The 16,714-nt window shown below is 48.7% G+C and overlaps 1 protein-coding gene across 2 annotated transcripts in view; it reads right to left on the bottom strand.

Moving 5' to 3' along the window:
* Positions 1-8,008: 8,008 nt before the first annotated feature.
* Positions 8,009-16,714, bottom strand: part of LOC102463174 (cilia- and flagella-associated protein 337-like) — an 84,040-nt gene continuing 75,334 nt past the window's right edge. For both annotated transcript variants that reach the window (XM_075903989.2, XM_075903990.2), the window contains 3 exons: positions 15,163-15,296; positions 11,639-11,791; positions 8,009-8,938 (listed from right to left, as the gene is read on the bottom strand). In XM_075903989.2, coding sequence (XP_075760104.2) covers positions 8,657-8,938; positions 11,639-11,791; positions 15,163-15,296 — 569 coding nt within the window. In that variant the 3' untranslated portion in view covers positions 8,009-8,656. The remainder of the gene's footprint in view (positions 8,939-11,638; positions 11,792-15,162; positions 15,297-16,714) is intronic.

Below are 16,714 nucleotides of genomic sequence, written 5' to 3'. Positions count from 1 at the left end.
ACACTGGGCTGGACGATGAGCTAGAGAAGGAGCATTACATAACCCCACTCTGCCACCAGTTCCACTCCAGCCCTGCCCCCAGGCCTAGCTGTGGCTCCACTCTCATTCCTGGCTTCAGCCCTACTCTTGGTCATGGCTCCAGCCTGGGCCCCAAGCAGCTTCCTTCCCAGCCATAGCTCTGCTCCAGGCTGTGGCTCCCATCCAGGGGCGGCCCGTGCGTATAGGTCGACTAGGCCGTCACCTAGGGCGCTGCGTTAAACGGGCGCCCAATGATGACATCACACCATTGAGGACAGTGGAGGCAGGGGCACCAATCGCGCATTCCGCCTGGGGCGCCAGCTGCCGGCAGCCCTCCTTGGGCCGCCCCTGCTCCCATCCGGCTCCCAGTCCTGGCTTCTAACCATGGCTCCTGGGGCCAGCATGGACACTGGGTTCCATTACGGGTTAGGCTAGGGGGTTGTGACTTAAAAACTTTGAGGACCACTGGTCTATAGTTTGTGGGCAGATAAAACAGGTCAGGGTAGACATGACAGACTGTAGATTCTCCAGTTGGAGCAGGTAATTCTCCTCTGGCAGAGGCCATAGCTAGGTTGATGGAAGAATTTTCCTTTGACCTAGCACTGTTTACCTAGAGACTTAAGTCAGCTTAATAATGGTGTGAATATTCCACATCCTTGCCCAACGTACTCAAATTGACCTAATTTTCTCACATGGGCCAGGCCTGAATCTCTTGCAGCTGCATTAAGATTCAGGTTGTGGCGTAGCCAAACAACAAACTTCCTCCATAACCCCGGGGAAAAGTAGTTTAAGCAAAGCACACACTGGAGTGGGCTGACCCACATAGCTAATGAACAGCTAAAGTCCAAAAGGTCCCTTCTAAAGTCAAGCACTCCTGACCAAACAAATATCCCACAGCAAGATTAAATGAGAGTGGCATTGACCTTTCACACACCGGCCGCCAACGAAGGAAAAGCAGCCTGATGTGGATTATTACCGTTGCCTGGAAAAGACAGAGTAGGTTTAGTTTTTCTCTTAAGTCAACAGTGTGTCAAACGGAACATAGTCCCCAGAGAACCCATCCGGCAGCATGCCAGTCAGTGGAGAAGAAGACGACATGAATGCCCTGCCAGGCACAGGAAACCGTGGCAAAGGTTTGTGTGTTTTCCTGGAGAGTTCTTGGGTCCTGTGGTTGCAGAAAGGTCAAAATCCAGAGCAGGATGAAACAAATCAAACCAAAGCAAAGTCTGTAGGCAGAAGGATGTGGCTTTTGTTATTCAGTGGCTTCTTTTCAAAGGATATGACTCATTCAAGGTCATTTTTCTGCAGAGAGCAGCTAAGTGACCAAACCTGCGTGGTGCCCCAAGGTCAGAGTTTGTATGCTGAAAGGAGCACGTGTCTAGCTCCTCTATACCCCACTTTAAAGCTGCGCCCTCAAAAATTGACAGCACTTGATCTTTCTACTGCACCTTCCAGTGAGGAGTTAATTGCCGCTGCCACGATCGATCTTCTGGAGTTCGATTTAGCGAGTCTAGTTAAGACTCCCTAAATCAAACTCAGACTGTGCTCATGCCGGTGTCCAGTCCTGCGGCTCTTGCCAGGTGTAAGGGAAGCCAATAGGAGCATTTGGTCCTGTCAACCTCCTGCTGTGGGGACACCACCAAGCTCGGCTTATGGCAAGCCAACGCCATCCACGTATTCTGTGTAACTGGAGTTGCGCACTTGAAGCTGAGCTGCTGGGTCTAGTATAGATCTGGCCTGATGAACAATTGCTGATTTTCTTGTTGTATTGCAATAGCCCCAAGAGGTACCGGTCAAGACTGAAGCACCGTTGTGCTTGGGGCTGTACAAACACATGCTAGAGCAGGGCTACTCAACTTTAGAAGCCCCAGGAGCCACAATGATACTCACAGCACATTCCGAGGGCTGCAACTTAAGTGCGGTTGCATAGACATGCAAATATATGTAAATAGCATCTTTCACACTTCTGGGCATGACTACAAAAATTAAGCCATAAGCCACGCGCTGGACCCAAACGTGGCCAGTGTGAGCCAGTCAGCACCTCTCAGGCTCCGCCCACAAGGCTAAGCAGCCAGCACTTCCCACAGTGTCCTGGTGCTCCCGGCACCGCCTCCCTGGGGGCTAGAAACGCCGACATCCTGTACCCGTCTGTTCCAGCCAGCCTGTCCGCTTATGTCTTTCAATGCTCACCCTGCCTGGGAGATGCCTCGCCATTGTGGAGTGTGTTCCCAGTGGAGACCACATTCAAAGGCTCACACCCACGGGCCGCGTACTGAGCCCCATGTAAACCCCAAATGCACCGTGGGCCGCAAACGAACAGGCTGCAGGTTGCACGCGGGCCGTGTGTGGAGTCTCCCTGTGCTAGAGAAAGTCTTTTCCCCAAAGAGCTTGACCAGGCAAAGGAGCAGGACTATCCTCATAGCCCGGAGGTGAAATTGAGACACCGAAAAATTAAATAGCCCACCCTCGGCTGCAGAGAAAGTCTATGGCATACCTGGGGTTCCAGCTCAGACCTCCTTGTACACTTTAGTTTCAAGACGCTCTTTGCTCTCTTGCAAAGCATGGTTCCTTGGGCTGGCCTGGTGCATGAAGAATGAAGAAGCATGAGCCAAAATGTTCTGCAAGAAATGTGTAAGTGTTTTGGGCTGTGTCTATATCTGGCAATTTGAAGAGTCAGGGCTGTGGTCAATCAGTCTGGTGCCAGGCATAACTGACATGAGCTTTCACCCAAATCTCTGAACTCTTTTGGAGGTTTTGATTCCATCTCACACATTTCAGTGGGAACCGGATGGATAAATGCAATAGCACTCAGGAGGCGAATTCTATTGTACTGTAGACTTCCGATAATCCAGCACCTTTTAGACCTAGGTGGTGCCGGATTATCAGATTTGCCGGAGAATCAGGAGGTCCGGTACAGCAGCCCAGCTTAACAGCTGGCCAAGACACAATCTCCCTCCCTCTCTCCTCCCCTTTCCTTTTCGCATCTCCTCCATGCTGTAACCTGATCCTCCTCCTCCTCCCCTACCCCAACCTTATGCTCCCTTTGGTTACAGCCAGCACTGAGCCGCAGGCTTTTTAATCAGTTGGTCAGGAGCGCTTGGCATTTTGATGCCGGAGTATCGGGAGTGCCGAACAGTTGGATGCAGGACTATCGGAGTTTTACTGTATTTCCAACACAGCCGAGTCCATGTAGGACAGCAACGTTTCCTTTTGAGGTTCCTGATGATGCACAGACAGCACCACTCTGGCTAAGCATGCAGTCTGTTCAGAGCTTGTAGACACAGAGCTGTACTGCTGGCATTTCACTTATGTCCCTATCAGCGATTTCCAAGAATTTTAAAGCATTTTCTACCCTTTTCTACCCTGCCGGCAGCCATCCCCTTAAGGCAGTTGCAATCTGTGTGTCTGAGCATTGCAAAAATAGACATCCAGGTAAAATACTTTGCTTTACTGAGATACAGCCCTAAAAGGCTTTTCTAGTGTAATGTAAGGAGGGAGGTAATACCACAATAAACACAGGTAGCTGCAGCAGAAATAGATCTTGTTGATATGCAGGGAGTGTCATTGACATCTTAGTAAATTATATCCCAGGCTAAGCTATTCATTAAAGTCCCCTGGGGGAATTTCAGTGTAGCTAGGTACATCATCATAGGAAATAGGTAGAAAATTACAGTAATTTGTTACTTTTAAAAGAGGCGCATGCCTTAACCCATGAATCTGAATCTCAGGCTCTTGGAGCGTAAGTCAATGAGCAAAGAAAGTTTCCATTTAAGAATACAAGCGCACACAAGTCACCTGGGGCTCATATAATTGTATATTACACTATGCAAATGCTGAACACCCACTGTCCCCATGCTAGGTGAGATTTTGCTGGTGATCTTTCACGTCAACCCTTCGCCCAGGGCTGGATTAAGACATACTGATGCCCTAAGATATGTCAAGTTTAATAGACCCCCATCGCATTACCAAAAAATGTACATTAACAGAAAGGACAATGAAAATAGCAATGATAAAGTTTTATATTTGCATATAAACTGGTACATAGGCGAGGATGCAACTTAAAACTAGTAATTTTTTGTAGATAGAGGCCCCTCTTAACTTGAGATTCTGAATTGTAGCTTACATAACTTGTGCATAAATCTAGCACTGCTTTCCCCCCAATAACACTCATGTTCACATTTCTACTTCCATGTCACACATACAGGTGGCTCCGAAATGGACTCGTTCACCCAGGCTGTGCAATGCTGCCATGCAGCAAACATTTCTTCCTGACCACAGTGGTCTCCTGCACGACCCCTGAAGCATGAGGCTTGAAAACTTTTGCAATTGGAGCCCCAGCAAGGGTCATAGTAAAGACTGATCTTATTCATAAAACTGTCTAATATTTGTATGAAAACTGGTCAGGGAACACGTTTAATTGTAATCTAGATAAGCCCCAGCTGTTTCTGCAAAGTCTGCAAATTGCCTGTTTCTAGCAACACACCATACTTTTCCTCTTTGCTTGCTGATTCAACAGTCCTTGTTTGGCTTACAGAATCCATAAGTCATATTCAAGGTGCCCTCTGAACACCGGGGGAAAAAGTGGCTGGTGGAAAATGAATGCCGATCATTTTCTTTTAAGGTTTATCTCAATAGGTAATTCCTGAGCACCTTCACCAACTGGCTCCCTTTTCATTTCTCTGAAGGCCTCATGCATCTATGCTAGGGGAGGGCCAAATATGGCCTGCAGGCCGCATCCTGCCCGCCAAGCTGCTGGATTTGGCTCGCTGCCCGCTCCCTGCCTGCTGCAGCCTCACTCAAAGCAGCTGGTTGCTGGAGCCATGTGGAGGGTTGCCAGGTGTCCAGTTTTGAACTGGATAGTCCGGTATTTGAGGGTTCTAGCCAGGAAAAAAATTAAGTAAATAAAACGTCTGGTATTTTCGAATTAGGTAAGTTTTATTATTATTAGGAGTATCAGTACGTAGTTGCGAACTGCCTGGCTGGTAGACACACTCCCGCTGCGTGAGTCTACCAGCCAGGCAATACGCAACTACATGGGGCCGGGATGGGAGGGAATCCCCGGGGCTGGACTTGCTTGTGCTTCTCCGGGACCATGCGCGGGATGGGCAGCGCCCCGGGATCTGCATGCACCTGGGTCAGTCCCGCTCCCTGCTGGCTGATTTTCTCCCCCCGCTTTCTCCCCCCGCCAGCCCCGCTTCCCCCCAACCTCTTCCCGGCCAGCCTCACTGCACCTGATCCCCTCCCACCAGCCCCACTTCCCCCCCACATCCTCCCAGCCAGCCCCGCTCCCCTCCCAGCCAGTGTCCCCCCCATCTGAGATCAAGTGTGTGCGGTATTTTTTTTTTGCCACCTGATGACCTTAGCCACGTGCCTTGCGGGGGAAGGGAAGGACAGGCTTTGTGTACTGCCCCCCATCCCCAGCACAATCTTTGCAGCTCCCATTGGCTGGAACCAAGGACTGTGCTGGGGGGGGGGGGGGGCGGGGGCAGTGCGTGAAGTCTCTCCCCCAGCAAGGGGCACAAGGCACAGAGCATGGCCCCAGGAGCGAGATGCTCTGAGCGGCCTGTGGCTGCAGCAAGCAGGGAGCTGGCCTGAGGTGCCCACTGGGCTACTGGGTGGGAGCTGCCTCGGTAAGTGCTTCCCAGCGACAGCCTGCCTCTGGTACCCCACCCCCACCCCAATTCCCTGCCCCAGGTCACCACTCCCTGCTGCCCTATGTCACCACCCAAACCCTCTGCAACCCCCCTCCCCAAGGTCACAACTTCTTCCCAGACATTGCACTCCCCCTACACTCCTCCCCCAGGTCAGAGTCCTTTCCTGCATCCACACCCCCTCCCCAACCCTTCACCTCAATCCCCTGCCCCAGTCACAACCCCCTCCTTCACCCACGTGCCTCCTCAGGCCCCACATCCTCTCTTGCTCCCCATTTCCCTACTCCAGTCCCCGGCTCCCTTCTGCATCTAACCTCACTCCCAGACGCCACACCCCCTCCATAGAATAGTGCACCTTGACCACTTACCAAAATCTTGGAGCGGCCTCCTCCCGCATCAAAAATTACCCCCCTCCCGCTCATCTACTCCCTTGCTCTTCTCTGTGGGACTGTATGGTTATCTACCTTTCAGGATTTGGCCATGCGTGGCTATAGTGTGGGAGTCTGTGTGAGGAAAAAAGTATCTTCAGTTTCTTGGTGGACATTTATTTTTATTCCCCGCACAATGGCTGGAGCGGACAGCTCTTTGTCTGCTTAGCCCCCTGCTCAATTCATAAGGTGTAGCACAGTGCAGTAAAATGCATAGGTGGCTCTCCATTGCTATGAGAGAGGTTGTTTGGGGTTACTTACAAACTGAGATTCACCTAGCAACCTCCTTTGCACATGAGGATCATATGACCCAAAGCTTCCCCCAAGCCTCAAGGTTTTTGCCTGACAAAAATACTTCAGAATTGCTAATTGCGGGGCTTTTGGTTTCATTTCTGTGCTTTTGCTGAAATCACTAACCTCACTACCCTCATGAACTTCCCAGTTCCACTTGACTTGGAGATATTTTTAGGGCTCCACAGTGAAATTGCCATCTTCTATGGACTTCAGAGACTGGTCCATAGAGCCTTCTTGTTTTATGAAACTCAAAATTACTTGCTGGGTAAATGAACTTTGCCATCTGCAACAAGTTCTTATAGGCTCATTTATAGGCTCTTGGTCTTCATATTTCTCCTCTCTGCAGGATTGAATTCTTCTTTTTTCTACATAACATCATCAACTTCAGAGACTTTGGGGGAGTGTTTAGACCATTTTAAAGAAGTCTGATTCACTGAAATAATTTTTCCAGTTCTGCCTCCAGCCTTATACATACTTAAACACCACTGCCTTGAATTGTAATGCCAAGATCTGTTCAAATACAAACATATCTGCAAAGAACTAACTCCGATAGCTCTCATATGTATTTCTATCTAATCCCTCCATTTCCGGTATTTCTAAGATGCCTGTCATGGTGATACCTTGGCACCACATTTTTGAGAAGAGTATTTGAGTTGTAGGCAATATAACACTTATATTCCTTTGAGCTACAGAACCAATGTGCTTTGATGGAGAATAAATTTTGATTTGCATTTGCCATCCCACTTGGTAATGAAAAGACCAGGGCACCTGGTTGTAGTTTGAAATAAAAATGGCAAATTGCATGCTGGGTAGCTGTTAGGACGTACCCAGCATTAGAGGTAGACAGGCTTTTTCTAGTTAAATGAATTTTTGTTCACAATGGAAAATTTAGTTTCCACAAAGTCAACATTTTCTGTGGAAACATTTTAAGTTTGCCCAATGTTTTCAATGTTCCACCACGGACATTGAAATAATATTCCCACATCAACCTGCCCCCCCATCTATGGGGCTGCAATGCTCCATGGAAGTTGTAGATCAGGGGATTCATGCCGGTAGTCAACTAAGGGCTTATATCTCCCATTATGATTTCCCCTTTCAACATTTTCAAACTGGGGCTTTTCACAACTGATTAGTCCATGACAAATTTCAATATTTTTGAGGGTTTTTTTTTTGGTCTCAATTCATGCTGAAAACAAATCTCGAAATGCCAACGTTTCTTAGAGGATGGAAATTCTGATTTTTACTTGACTCTAGGTTGTGATGCTTTAATGGCTCAGAATCCTTCACTATGAATGCAATCATGAACACCTTTCAACCAAGCCATGGACAAAACATCCAGAGACACGTTCTTCTTTTTAATAGCACTTTGAGTCATGTTGCTTTGTTTATATTAGCCAGATTTGCTCTCAGCCTCTAGAAAGCTTATGGAGACACACTGTGCTGCTAGACTGCTGTGTCTAAGGTCACACCTCTGATTTACTGAGTGTCTGCAAACAGCTTTCAACTGCTGTCCAGCTTCCCCCACCTTTTTTTAATAGGAGAAAATAACTATCTTCAATGATTGCCGCTCTTGCTCAATTACAGTTATTTGTGACAGAGATGATAAGATAATTATAGTTGAAGACACTATGATTTTACTCGATAACTAAGGATCAACATTTTATAAACTACAGGCAGTTTTTGACTCATATGACAATATTTAGCCTTAATTGGAAAGACATAATTAACCAAGTAACTTCTAAGAGACATGTAACTACCAGATAATTACCTCTAATACAAATATCCCTTGAAAATAAAGTGATGCTGAATCTGTCTTTGCCTGGCTTTGATTTTCCCCATTACATTCAAGACCTCCTTTCAAGAACTAAAACACGTCTCAAAGGGTACTTGAAATGCAAACAATGATAGTGGTTTGGTTTTATCTCAGCAGTCTGAATTTTTCAGAATTGGGAGGGATACAAATGTGAGCTGTCAAAGGTTGAGAGATGGTTTCTCTTTTGCCCCTCACAAAATCCCATGTTAGTTGTTTTATGTTCATTATTAAATGTAGAAATTACACCATTTTCAGACCAAAGTACAAAAATATTCTTTCAGGTACTTTATGTGTGTATCAAAGAGGAATTTAGGCATCAAAGGGAATGCTTAAAATAATGTTTCAGGGTCTAATACTAAAAAGACAAAGCATATTGTTCTAGAAATGGAATTCAGGTATTCTCTTTCAGAAGGTGCCAGTTCTTAACATCTAGTACAGGCTAACAGAGACAGCTACTGTGGGAACTGGGAAGGAAATTGGAAACTTTTAGCCTTTTTACTGTGGGAGAGGCTAGCTCTAGTAGGTTTAACCAATGGAGGAAGCAAAGGAGTTTTCATGTGGACTGATGACTTCTTTCTCTCACTCAGACTGGCCTCTTCGGTCTTTTCACCATCCAGTTCTGGGAAGGTTAGTGGTAAAGACCGTAAATCCGACTCGGTGGTACAGATTATACCCTGGCTCAACATCCGAGGGGTCATGGGTAAGTCCTGAGGTAAAGTTAATTTCTGCATCTCCTAAGACAGAAATAAAAATGCATAATGAACGCAAAGGCCAACCTTGAGAAATACATTCTGTCACATGCGTTTCTATAGCACTTGCCATTTTAGCACGGCCTGTATGTGTCAGGGTTTTGTCTGAGGCTCTGATGATGGGGTGGTTACAGCCAATTTCAGGGTCGAATCTCTCTGGATTTAGTTTGAGATCAGTGAAATTATTTCCATGGTTCCAGTAATCTATGTACAAGCACCGAGAGACATTGTAATGGGTGTTTTTTTAAAAGTCATTCAATGAAACACGCACACACCCCTGCCTCCCTTTCTGGTGACTCCACAGAAGAGAAACAACACAAGTTGATGCAACCACATTTCTCTAGTCAGGCCCACAGATGTGGGGAGTGGCGGGAGGGGCAACTGCCCTGAGACCTGGCGATTCAAAAGGGCCCAGGGCTTCTGGCTGCCGCTGCTGACATGGCAGCAATGTCGGCAATCGAAGCCCCAAGCCCTTTAAATTACCACTGCAGATCCAAGTGGTGGGAGGGCTGCCTGTGGGAGGCTAGTCCCCATCCCTGCCCCTGCCCTTTCTGGGCGCGTGGAGCTGCCCCCACCCCCGCTGGCCCAGGGGCGCAGCAAGTGTGTAGGCCCCCTGCCTCTAGTGCATTTATGGGGGGTGGGAATAGGTGAGCTCAGGGATGGCCCGTGATTACAGGCCGACTCAACTGTCGCCTAGGGCGACACCTTCAACAGGGCACCTGGGCGCCCGATGATGACGTCACTCCATTGATGGCCATGCAGGCGGGGGCGCCGATCGCGCGTTCCGCCTGGGGCGCCAGCTGCCGCAGCCTGCCTTGAGCCGCCCCTGGGTGAGCTGGCTTCTCTCTTCAACCATCTCCACTTCTGGAAACCCTAAACCTCTATAGACCAAACACAGGGGCATTTGGGGTGAGAAGTAGAGTTCTCCCTGGCCATGGATAGTGAATCGAATCCAGGATCCAGAGAACCTAGCAGCTCCACTTCCTCCCATGTTGATGCTGTCAGGACAATGTGTGACCTTTCATTATGTAGAAATGAATTAGTCTAGATATTCTGGCTAAGGGGTATTTCATGTCTCAGTGCCGGGTGTTACGTCTGATTTGCACACGTACTGACAACTCTACGATACACGTGTTTTAAAAATGCATATTTCATATCTGGAATGACAAGGGTTTCTGTTGTAATACACAGCCATGAATTTGTGGATGGCTCCTGGCGGGAAACAAAGTTTTCTAATATTTGCTCTGTTGTAACTGACGATGCGACCTTGAGGAAATCACATAACCCAGGGGTTCTCAAACTTTGTGATACCGCAACCCCCCTCTAAGTTGCTCGCGACCCCCCCGGGGGGTCGGGACCCACAGTTTGAGAAACGCAGAGTCATAACTGGAATAAATTGCCCAGGGAGGTTGTGGAATCCCCATCTCTGGAGATATTTAAGAGTAGGTTAGATAAATGTCTAGCAGGGATGGTCTAGACAGTATTTGGTCCTGCCATGAGGGCAGGGGACTGGACTTGATGACCTCTAGAGGTCTCTTCCAGTCCTAATATTCTATGATTCTATGATAACCTTTGTGCTTCAACTTTCCTGCCCATAAAATTGGGAACTACACTATTTACCTCACAGAGTTATTTTGCAGATTAATTACTTGACATTTACACCACACTTAGCATGTACATACTGTTCATATTTGCAGAGTACTATCATGATTATTTCATACACATTATTGCCCACCTCTGCTGCAGGGTGACCAATGGGGGCAGCTGCACCAGCAAGAGGAGAGGCCAGGGCCAGGAACCATGGCTTGGCCCCAGACAGGCTGAAGGGCTGTAGGCTGTGGAAAGGCTGCTGGAGGCTGAGGATGGCCCCAGAGCCTCGACCCCCTGCAGAGAGCCTGCCGGTTGCAAGGGAATGCTGGAGGCTAGGGCCAGCTGCCGGAGCCTGCTCCTCCCCCCAATCAGGTGCAGAGAGGGGGGGCAGTTGGAGGCCAGCGCTGGCCTGTGGACCCTCACTCCCCTGGACCAGCTACAGGGCTGTGTGTGGGGGGGTGCAGGCTCCCAGAGCTTTGCCATCCCCAGAACAGCTACAGGGCCGGAGGCAGCAGCTGCAGGCCAGGGCTGGTTCCCAAAGCCTCGGCCCCCCTCTCCTGTGACCAGCTGCATGGAGGGGGCCAGCTGGAGGCTGGGGCTTGTCAGTGGACCCTCAACCCCCCGCCCCACCAGACCAGTTGCAGGGCCCAAGCCACCACTCTGACTCCTGCACCCCCACATCTACCGTCCCCTGCATTGAGCCCCTCCTTAATGTCCCGAACATGGCAGGTAAATTTGCTAGTGAATACATACAAGAAAATAGGTTTTAAAAATTCTTTCCATTTGAATCTTCTGTGCTGTTATTAAAAAGGCAGGTAGTGTGACACAAACAACAAGGGGGGGGGAGAACCCCGAGATTCATGGGCTGGATCCAGGCAAGACAGAGGCCTCATTCGGCCTCTAGGCCTTAGAGTCCCCATTCCGGCGTTACAGGAAAAGCCACAAGGAAAATATAATGAAAAAACCAGCTTGTTCACCAGGAGTCTGGCTTGATTCCGAAAATGTTGTGGGAATGGCTAATGGCAGGTTGGACCTTGGCAACTAAAAGCCTCATTTGTATTTAACGTAAAACTACCCAGCAGGAAGGACACTTACTGCGGTTGCTAGTGCATGAAAAGGTGAGCAGAGTGTCCCAAACCGGTTGAATTTGTTAGCGTTGATAGCCCCAAAGACACGCCGACGGGCTTTCCTTCCCGTGATCCTTTTCACCAGGTCGTCTTCTAGATGGTGTCTGAAAAGGCTCTGGCACTGAAAATGGAAGAGAAAATAACTGGTTTACAATGGAAGTGATGTCATCCCACTAATTTCAAGACATTCTCCCTCTTCAGAATGAGGGAGCGTTAGTTCCTGTTAGAAACAACTAAATCCACCACCAAATCCACCACCGGAGCTGTCTGCTTCCTAAAGGCCAGAGGGCATCTTTGTCACTCATCAGTCAATTCCTGACCCATAGGAGTGCCAATTTCAGCTCACTGGCTAAGGAGTAATAAACTATAAGGTTAGAAATATCCATGGTGATCGTGTATTCTGATCTCCTGTATCTCACACACCATCTGAGTAGCTCACTAAGGCACAGAACATCTCAAAGCTTTTGGTTCTGTTTATGGTTGTTTTCCTGGCTCAAATTTGCATCCGTCCCTTCTAGGGTTGCCAGGAATCCGGTTTTCGCCCGGACAGTCCGGTAATCACATCTTCTGTCTGGTAACACCCCCCCCCCCCGAAAATACCGGACATGTAAAATGAGCACTGGTCTAGATGGTGTAGGGGAGTGGGGAGCATGGACATTTAAAGGCGCAGTGACCTTTTTTATTTTTATTTTTTGCTCAACAAGTTTGGTCCCCCTCCCTTTTTTTTTCTCAACCAATTTTTTTCCCTGCCATGTTTGGGATTTTTTGTGTTCAGGTATCTGGCAACCCTATTCCCTGCAGAAGTGGAGTTTGAGGAGGGACGCGAACACCGTGAGGGATGTGGCAAAGTGAACTGGTTTTGGAAGGGTGCTCCAAGGTTGAGGGGAAGTATTGAAGAAGGAAAAGACACGCAGCGGTTGTTGCTGTTTTTTTTGAGAAGTTACACAGTTCTTGCTTTCTTCTTAGTGGTGTGAGTTTTTGTGATGGTTACTATTCTAGACTGATTGTATAAACCAGTGGTCCCCAATCATTTGGAGCTGCCAGGCGCCAGGGGACAGGGCCGTTCGTCCGCTGGGCGCCACCGCGCGCCCGGGGGCGGGGCCATACATACGCCACACTCCCATTCGCCACGTGCCTGGGGCCAGCAACCCCATGCGCCACATGGCCACAGGTGGGGCCGCCCATTCGCCACAAGCCTGGGGCCGGCACCCCCCATAGCTGCGCGCCTGGGGGCGGGGTGACCAATTTGCCATGTGCCTGGGCCAAGGCAGCCAATTCGCCGCATGCCTGGGGACGGCGCTCCCCATGCACCCGGGGCTGGCACTGCGCATGTGCCACACACCCAGGCTGGGACCAGCCCCGAGCACTTGGCGGGTGCACACAAATGCCCCTGCGGATGCCATGGCGCCTGCGGGCACTGTGTTGGGGACCACTGGTATAAGCCATTGCACCTAATAGGGATCTATCTCTTTAAGAGACCCCTGTCGGGAAGCTAGGAGTGAGTTGTGTTACTGTTGCTGGTTAGATTTAGCACTCCACACCCAGAAGCTCCTGGAATTGGGTGTGGTAGTTTGGGGTTAGACTCCATGAGCAGGCCGTCCGGGCGGCCGGCCAGATACTTTACTAAGGGCCTTGTGCCCTGTATGAACTGGGAGAAGCTGAGCCAGGAGCAGAGAGCAGACTGCTGTTCCTCACTCTGCAGCACTTTGCAATAGGTAGTGATGATGCTAACCCTCTACCAGGGCACATGGGCAATGTTAATTATAGCAAGGGGAAACTAGGAGGAGAAAATAACTTCTTTGCATTAATTGTTTCCTTCAAATGCTGTTTTGATTTTAGCCAAACTGTTCTAGTTCACTTTCTCAGTCAGCGGAATTCTTCAGCTCTTGAAATGTAGCAATGAGGAAAGAGTCATTTCTGTTTTGTTCTCAGTTTTTGTATTTTCTTGTAACAGGGTTTTCTTTAAATCAGTTCACTTGTGAGTTAACTGACTGGTTAATCAGTGAGCTGGCTGCCTAGCAGTGATCCACAGCAGAGAAAGAGTCTGCCTGGACTCCACCTGAGGATTTCCTACAAGCAAGTGGAGAGATGGTTCAGACTCAGCATCTGGTGCTGATTTGATGATCTGAGACACAAACGGAGACGTTGGTGAACTAAATTGAAGCTTTTGGGATCTTTCAGTCTCTTATTGTGTTTGTGTGGACTGAAGTGTTCAAATTTTACTTTTCTTTTTACTTATGTTTAGTGTAACTGTGGACAATATCCGTGGGTTATAGAATAGCTGTGTTCTCTTGTTGGCATTAGATTATTATTTGTTTCTTCTTAAGATTTTATGAAGTGATTTCATTAAATTCATTTTTTTTAGTTACTTTTAGAGCTTGAATGTAAGGAGGCTGACACTGGGCCAACCTTGCTGAAATTCCCTACAGGCTGAACTCTGGGTTTCCAGGTACTTTCTATGGGAGTGGGGTTTTTGTAGACACTGGAGAAGGGCAGGGAAGTCTAGGCCAGTGTTTCTGAAAGTGCTCCCCGGAATCACTTTGAGAAACACATTAACTGGATGCCCCGGTTTGTTTATTTACCGGCGCTACGGCTACGGAGCCTTGCGGCTCCCAATGGCTCTGTTTTGTCCTTTGCAGCCAAGCAAGCCCTCCCTGACACTCATTGCTCAGGGCCCAGTGAAGTCTGTTGCCAGCTCTGGCTTCAAGCCTTCATTGAGGTTGTAGAATCTCCATCACAGGAGATATTTAAGAGCAGGTTAGATAGACATCTATCAGAGATGGTCTAGATGGTGCTTGGTCCTGCCATGAGGGCAGAGGTCTAGACTTAATCATCTCTCGAGGTCCTTTCCAATTCTAGTGTGCTGTGATTCATATAAAGCTTGGCCAATTTTCTGCAAAATACGCTCTAGTCAAATGTTGGTTATTGACCTGGGAGATACAGGACATCAGACTAAATGATCAACTGGTCTCTTCTGATGTTAAAAATCTGTGGATCACCAATTCTCTGTACCACATAAACACCCTGAAAAGTCACATTTTACAATGGCATTTACCATCTGAGATACTGAAGAATGCATAAGAGTGGAGTATTTGTTATCAGACCTTTGGATATTACCATTAACTACCTTTGCTTATTATATGTAGTTCAGTGCTGTGCCTTGCACAGGAATAAAATCCATTAGCAATTACTTGAAGAAATCATCAGTTATTAATTCTTATTTTTAAAAAATGCGCCATTTAACAACCCGTTTGCTCTTGCATTTGCAATAGATTAGATTGCTTTGCATAACCTGCAAACTGTTCCCCGTGCATGACTTTTTTTGGGCATCCCTATTGGGAGCATTCTCCCGTGCTTCATCATTTTGTGCGTCTTTTCATTAATTGGCGCTCGTGGCAGATTCTCTTATCTTAAGCTGCAGGGTTTTACCCTACTGTGGCATGGCAGGGGACTGTCAAGGTCAGAGACAGACAAAAGATCTTACAGACTCACCTCCTGTTTTCTTTGATTTGAGGTGCTGGTGAACGGTTGGGGAGTAGCCAGATGGCTTTGCTCTGCGTCCTCGGAAGAAACCTGGCGAGGGGATATGGATGGATGGGTATCATCTGCTCTTGGTAATTGGCACTCTGTTGAGAGGGAATATGGTCAGAAGGTGGCACTATATGGTAGAACAGTGTTTCTCAACCAGTGGTACGAGTACCCTCAGGGGTACCTGAGAAAAGTCTGGGAGGGTACGTCAACACAACTGAAATTTGAAGAAAACTGAATTTTTGTTTAAAGTTTTACAGCGCTTTATTATTTTTGTATTTTTTACACCCAAAAATTTCATCACCCGCCCAGCTACGATTAAGTTGTTTAAACAAACATCTTGCAAGGGTAGAAAAAAAAAGTGTGTGCCTAAAAACTGTAGGTACTGGGGGTACTTATAATTTTTTCTTTTTTTGAAAAAAGGGTACTTTATACTACCCCTGCCTCTAGCACCTCTCAAGGTCCCTTACAGCTCTATGAGATGGTATATCTCCTTATTATCTTATCCCCTAAGGCCCTTTCCCCTCACTCCAGCTCCCTCATTTTCACTGGGCAGGAGCAGGAGGTTGGGAGGTAGTAGGGAGTGGGCGTGGGGGTGTGCAGACTCTGGGGTAGGGCTGGGAATGAGGGGTTTGTGGTGCAGGAGGGGGCTCTGGATTGGAGTACATTGGGGGCATGAGAGCTCCAGCGGGGGGTGCAGGTTCTGGAATGGGGCAGGAGATAAAGAATTTAGAGTGCAGGAAAGACTCCTGGCTGGGGCCAAGAGTTTGGGGGTGCAGCAGGGGCTCCACGCTGAGGTCAAGAGGTTCAAGGTGCGGGAAGAGGTTTGGGACTGCAGGGCATTGGGTGTGGAAAGGGGAGTACAGTCTGGGTGGCACGTTTGCAAGGTGGCTCCCGGGATGCAGCCAACAAATCCCGACAGCTCCAGGGCGTCTCCACACATTGGCCTATGTCCAGAGGCACCGCCCCTTCCAACTCTGATTGGTTGCGGTTCCTGGCCAGTGGGACCCGAGGAGCTGGTGCTAGAGGCAGGGGCAGTGCGCGGAGCCACGCTGGAGCCCAGTACACTGAGGAACCCCAGGGACTTGCTGGCTGCTTCCCAGGAGCTGTGCAGGGCCAGGGCAGGAAGGGAGCTCGCAGGCGGAATTTTTGGCAGCCCAGTTGGCACCACCTGGGTCCCATTTTGACCAGGCGTTCTGGTCGAAAACTGGATGCCTGGCCAGCTTAGCGCCATTGTCAACAGCTGCCCCGTCCCATCCCAGCACCCGTCATGTATCTGTACAGTTGCATGGTTTGTAAGCCTGGGTGGGCATTTACAAGCGGGAAGGTTTGCTTCTGCGTGACGGGACCTCGCTGGAGCGCCGCACCCAGCCCCTTTACACGGTCAGAGGCTGAGGTGGGAGGGGCAGAGCCAGTGTTCAAATGGGAGCCGAAGTAATGCACGGGCAGCCGCAATGTTCCTGATTCAGTGAGCATCTGTGGTCTGCTCTGGCACGGTCCGGGGTCCTGGCGCTGG

This window comes from Pelodiscus sinensis, chromosome 20 (assembly GCF_052426305.1).
Source record: "Pelodiscus sinensis isolate ZL-2025 chromosome 20, ASM5242630v1, whole genome shotgun sequence".
Taxonomy (NCBI): Eukaryota; Metazoa; Chordata; order Testudines; family Trionychidae; genus Pelodiscus; species Pelodiscus sinensis.
Note: the sequence above shows the minus strand (reverse complement) of the source record. Positions and strands in the feature narration are given on the sequence as shown.